General features: G+C 53.1%; 1 protein-coding gene across 2 annotated transcripts in view; it reads right to left on the minus strand.

Moving 5' to 3' along the window:
* The window catches only part of NRTN (neurturin), a 15,903-nt gene that overhangs the window by 1,463 nt on the left and 8,087 nt on the right, over window positions 1-6,353 (minus strand). For both annotated transcript variants that reach the window (XM_027664182.1, XM_027664183.1), the window contains exon 2: window positions 257-512. In XM_027664182.1, the coding sequence (XP_027519983.1) occupies window positions 257-485 (229 nt within the window). In that variant the 5' untranslated portion in view covers window positions 486-512. The remainder of the gene's footprint in view (window positions 1-256; window positions 513-6,353) is intronic.

A 6,353-nucleotide genomic window follows, 5' to 3' on the forward strand; every position in this document is an offset into this window, starting at 1 on the left:
CCAAAAAAAAAAAATAGAAAGGAAAAAAAAAAAGCAGCTTCTCTGCAGCAAGATGAGCTGTTTGGGTTCCCCTCCGCGCAGAGCTGTTCACACCAAGGTTTGGTGTCCTGTTGCCCCAAAATTAAATCCTTTTTAAGGATCTAAATCCTGGCAAAGGGGATGTTTGGGTGGTGGGGAATAACCCAACGGGGGTTTTGAGGGAAAGTTGTGGGACTGGGGGGGGCAATGAGCCCGGGATGGGGCTGCAGGAGCTTACACTGGGAGAGCAGAGAGCCGTGGCGTTGCAGGGCCCGTGGGGATCTCCGTGGAGCTGCCGGCAGCGAGGAGGAAGAGGAGGAGGAGGAGAAGGAGGAGGAGGAAGATGCCTGTGAGGAAGACAAGGGGACGTGTTCCCGGCTTCCGCTGAACATGTCTCTACAAACTAAGATGGACAACATGGAGCTGAGGAGCATCGATGCGATGGCTGCGAACTTCCATACCCTCATCTTAGAGCGAGTCAGGACATTGGAGCTCTGCAAAACAGGCCAAACAAAAAATCCTTATTATGCAGCCCTCGCCCCCCACCCCAGTTCTCTGTCCCTCCTTCCCCGTGTCCCGTGGGATCACTGGTGTCCCCTCGGCTCCGGCTCCTTCCCCGCTGCCCTCCCGAGGCTGGGCTGGTGTTGGGAGAGGGAAACTGAGGCACAGAAGAGCCCAGGGATGTGTTGGAACACCGGCTGTGGTGGGCGAGGGAGGGCTGGGGAGGGTGGTGGCAGCGGGGATGAGGTGGCACCAGTGGGGACAAGGGGATGGAAATGAGGACAAGGGGATGGAAATGGGGAGAAGGGGATGGAAACGGGGACAAGGTGACACCAATGGGGACAAGGGGATGGAAATGGGGATGAGGTGGCATCAATGAGGACAAGGGGATGGAAATGGGGACAAGGGGATGGAAATGGGGACAAGGCAGCACCAATGGGGACAAGGTAATGGAAATGGGGAGGAGGGGATGGAAATGGGGACAAGGGGATGGAAATGGGGACAAAGTGGCACCAGTGGGGACAAGGGGATGGAAATGGGGCCAACATGATGGAATTGGGGTCAAGGTAATGGCAATAGGGACAAGGTCATGGAAATGGGGTCAAGGTGATGGAATTGGGGTCAAGGTGATGGAAACAGGGACAAGGTCATGGAAATGGGGTCAAGTTGATGGAAATAGGAACAAGGTGATGGCAATAGGGTCAGGGTGCCAGCAACAGAGTTAAGGGATGGAAACGGGGTCAAGGTGATGGAAACAAGTTCAAGGTGATGGAAACAAGTTCAGGGTGATGGCAATAGTGTCAAGGTGGCACCAGTGTGGACAAGGCAGCAGCAAGGGGCACAGTGTGGCACCAAGGGGGACAAGGTGATGGCCTCATCCAGTCCCTCCCCACCACACACAGCTGGGTTCCCATCTCCCCTCCCTCCATCCAGGTTTCCTCACGCCGGGGGCCGGTATCACAGTGGGAAGGGACAGGGACAGGCAAACTGATGCCACCCCAACCTGTGAGGCCTTTTCCGCAGGGAAGTTCCCCTGGGAGGAGCCCCTGGCTCCATCTCCCCCTCCTTCACCCCGCTCTGGTGTGTTTTGATGTCCCTGTCCTTCCACAAGCACCAGGAATCCCCTCCTGCCATCCCCTCACCCAGAGGGGCAACCAGAGCCCAGATCCCTCCCCGCTGGCAGCACCAACATGGCAGCTCCACCAAAACCAGCCAAAGCCATGGAAACCTCAGGAAAAATGACCAGGAGGGGTGGGGCATCCCAACAGTGGGACCGGGACCCTCGGCCGTGCTGACCACCCAGAGCCACAGCCCAGCAGCTTCCCAAAGCACAAATCCCACCCCAAATCCCTCTGGCATGTCCCTCAAGGCCAGCTGGGCTCTCCCCTTCCACCATTCCATAATCTCCATCCTGAGCAGGTTGGATCTGGCGGGATTTTCCCACTGATCCTGCAGTGGGGGAATGGGATCTGTGCTCCCATCCCTGGGCTCTGAGCCATGAAATCCCATCAAAACCAGGCTCTGGGAAGCAGCACAGACTCCCAGCTGCCTTGTGGCCCCTATTTTTTTTTGTTTCAAACTCCAAATATTTTTCCTTTGCAAATAAAATTTTCCAAAGGGGGTAATTAAAAAAAAAAAAAAAAAGGGAGAGAAGGGAAAAAAAAAAGGAGAAAGGGAAAAAAACCCCCAGCAATCTCAATTTCACAATATTGGTCAAATATAATTTACTGGAGGGGGGGAAATGTTTGTTTTAATTTGGGATTTGGCACGTTTGCTCTTATTTTCGTTGCAGAAAACAAACACCCCCCTCACGGCCACATCCCTTGGTTTTATGGGATGCAGATAATTCCATGTTAACTACCAGGAATCAGATACCCCGTGGGTTACGGGGCAATTGTAGAATCCAGCCAGAGCCTAAATATTTTCAGCTGGGCTATAAACAACGCCAAGATAGGAAAAAGAATAGTTTGGCCATATAAGGAGGAAAGAGGATGGAATCCCAACCGGTCCGAGACACCGCGGTGATAAGCACCGGAGTGGGATGGGAGCTGGGAGAGGCTGGTGGGAACACTGGGAGCACCAGAGGGGGATGGTGGCAGCTCTGCCTGCTGCTGATTCCCATCCCGTGGAGACAAGGAAGAGCTGGGGTCCTCATCCTGCAGGAGAGTGATGGAGGGTGTTGGAGGATGATGGAGGATGATGGAGGATGATGGAAGATGATGGAAGATGTTGGTAGATGTTGGAGGGTGATGGAGGATGGTGGGGGATGAAGATGAGGATGTTGGAGAATGATAATGAGGATGGTGGAGGATGACGAAGGATGTTGCAGGATGATGGGGGCTGTTAGGGGAGGATGATGAGAATGGTGGAGGATGATGAAGGATGATGGAGGATGTTGGAGGATGATGGAAGATGTTGCAGGATGATGGGGATGATGATGAGGATGGTGGAGGATGATGGAGGATGTTGGAATATGATGGGGGATGATGGAGGATGTTGGAGGATGATGGAGGGTGTTGGAGGATGATGGAAGATGCTGGGAGATGTTGGAGGATGATGGAAGATGTTGGAAGATGTTAGGGGATGATGAAGGATGCTGGAGGATGCTGGAGGATGTTGGAGGATGATGGAGGATGTTGGAGGATGATGGAGGATGTTGGAAGATGCTGGAAGATGTTGGAGGATGATGGAAGATGTTGGAGGATGATGGAAAATGTTGGAGGATGATGGAGGATGTTGGAAGATGTTAGGGGATGATGAAGGATGTTGGAGGATGATGGAGGATGTTGGAAGATGCTGAAGGACATTGGGGGATGATGGAGGATGTTGGATGTGTTCACATCTATGTTCATCATCATGATAGGACATAGTGGGAATGGTGATGGGACAAGGGGGGAAAGGCTTCCAACAGGAAAAGGGCAGGGTTAGATGGGATATTGGGAAGGAATTCCTCCCTGGGAGGGTGGGGCACAGGTTGCCCAGAGAAGCTGTGGTTGCCCCATCCCTGGAAGTGTCCAAGGCCAGGTTGGATGAGCCTGGAGCAACCTGGGATAGTAGAAGGTGTGGGATTGGATGATATTCAAGGTCCTTTCCAACTCAAACCATTCCATGATTCCATGATAATCAGGTGCCTTAAATCCTGATTTCTCCTTGGCAAACAAGAGCAGGAGCAGGGAACAGGCACTGAGAACTCATCAAACAGTTCCCAGGATTGGGGCTAAAGGGTGAAGGACCAAGAAAACTGCACTTGGTCCTTGGACAGGTGGCAAAACTCAGGGAAACGAAGGAATTGGGAAGGAGCAGCAGCCTCGGGGGAAGGAGAAGGTTTGGGAGGTGGGAAAGGGACCCCATATGGAGTAGGACAGGAGCCGTTGGCTCTCCAGGGGGACAAACAGCTTCCAGCAGCCGGTTTGGGGAATTTTAGGAGGTGAATTCCACGGTGAGCAACCAGCAATGGGGTCACACACAACCCCCTGAGCTCAACCTTCATGGTCTGGGGGGGGGCTCAGCCCCCCTTGCCCCCCAGGCAGGAAAGGGCTGTGACAGAGCAGAGCCGTGACACTCGATCCGGCCACCTGGGAAAGGGCCTCTGGCTCGTTGCAAGGGCATAAAATTTTAGGAGAGCAGTTTCAGCCTCGCTGCACGTCCCATAAAAAAAGCCTCCTGTTCCGGCAGCCAGGAATTCTGGCCCCCACCCACTCGCCTGTGACCTTTCGAAAGGCTTTAAAATCCCGGTTCCAACGTGCAAAACAACAACAGCGGAGTCATTCCGGGCTTTGCCGCCGCGTTTCTCTCGCTCTAAAAAGCCCCAGACTGCAAAGCTCAGCCTTGTCCAACCTGGCTTTGGACACTTCCAGGGATGGGGCAGCCACAGCTTCTCTGGGCAACCCATGCCTTCCCAATATCCTACCTAAATTTCCCCTCTTTCAGTTTGAAGCAATTCCCTGCATCCTGTCCCTCCATCCCTTGTCCCAAGTCCCACTCCAGCTCTCCTGGAGCCCCTTTGGGCACTGGAATGTGCTCCAAGGGCTCAGTTGCACCAGCCGTGATCCACAGGGTGCTTTTGGGCTGAATCCTGGTGTGTTTGGGCACTCACAGCCACGTGATCCCAGGGAGGGACCCAGGGATCTTGAGGAAAGGCCAAAGTTTGAGCTCAGCTTTTCTCCTGGAGAACAGCCCACAAGCTCCCTGTTTTCCTGCCTTCTCCTGATAATCCACGGATGTGATCGTGTCGTGTCTGCTGCCAAGAGGGAAACTCGATCCTACAGGAGACCCTTCCTGGCTGGACAGCCCCAAAACCTGCTCTGTTTGGCAGGAGTCACTGAAACCACTCCATCAGGAACCTCCTGAACCTCCTCTGGCATCACGTGCCCCGCTCTCATCCCTCGCTGCTTCCCAGGCAGAGGAAAACCTGCCCCGTGTCCCAAAGACTTGGAAATCTTAAGGAAAAACAACAAAGCAGTAGCACAGCCAACTCCTACCGCTTGGTCTGGGGAGGAGCAGGTGGATACCTGATTCCCAAAACCCTCCACGAGCTCCTCCTGCCTCCTGTCCTTCCGAGGGGGCCAATCCAACGAATCCACCCTCAGGTTTTCCCTCAGGAAACACTTCCAAGGCTCGACTGCCCTCACTGCTCAGCAAAAAACAACCAAATCAATCGAGTCTCCCTTCCAGGTGGAGTTTCCTTCCTTCCAAGTGTCCAAACTCCCAAGTGTCTGTGTTTCCACTGCCTTTCCCTGATAAATCAAAACCCGGCGACTCCGGCCCCAAGGATATTTTTTGCCCATCAAAATGCAGCACTCGGGGTTCTCCAACACCCCTCACTTTTCCACACTCTCACTCTTTCCCATCGCTCTCGTTCCTCACCCCCATTTCCAATTTTTCAAGCAGACCCCTCCAATTTCTTTCCACCATCCACTCACTCCTCAAACTGAGATGAGGGAGGGGAAGGGGAGCTTTATTCTTTCTCCCTAAATCTTCCTTGCTGCAGGGGGGAAGGAGGAGACGCCAAAACCCTTCGGTGCTGGTGCTTCAAAAGCAGGGAACCCAAAAGACATTACATTATAAGTGTGTCATAAATTTTCCGTCGATTCATGTTTCCGGGCATTGATTCATTATTTTCCAAGCTCTCGGCCTCAGCCGTGGCAAGAATGGATGAAGCCGAAGGATTTTTGGCAACGCAAAACACTTGGAAAGACCAAGTCCTTGACGGGACATCAGAGAGAGCTTCCACCTGCCACACTCTGTTTATTTGAGTGCCTTACATGGGAGCCAAGCGGGCTTTGAAATCCCGGCTCCCTGTGACTCATCCCGCAGGAATTAAACAATTTCCATCCAGGCTCACGGTGCGGCAGCTCCAGGGGCTGCTGGAAAGCGGCTCCTCCGGCAGCAGCTTTCGGTTCAACGCCTGGTCCTGCTCAGAGGGTGGTGGGATGGCTGTGGAGGGGATGGGGGTGGTGGAGAGGCCACCTGGACAGACCATTCCCAGAACTTTAGAGTATCCCCAAAACTTCCACAGACCTTCCCCAAAACTTTCACAGACCGTCCTCAAAACTTCCACAGACCATCCTCAAAACTTCCTCAGAGCTTTCTCAAAACTTCCTCAGAGCTTCCTCAAAACTTCCTCAGAGCTTCCTCAAAACTTCCTCAGACCTTCCTCAAAAGTGCCTCAGACCTTCCCCAAAACTTACTCAAACCTTTCCCAAAACTTACTCAAACCTTTCCCAAAAGTGCCTCAGACCTTCCCCAAAATTGCCTTGGACCTTTCCCAAAACTTCCACAGTCCTTCCCCAAAACTTCCACAGACCTTTCTCAAAATTTCCACAGACCTTCCT

This window comes from Corapipo altera, unplaced genomic scaffold, assembly GCF_003945725.1.
Source record: "Corapipo altera isolate COAL_440 unplaced genomic scaffold, ASM394572v1 96, whole genome shotgun sequence".
Lineage (NCBI taxonomy): Eukaryota > Metazoa > Chordata > Aves > Passeriformes > Pipridae > Corapipo > Corapipo altera.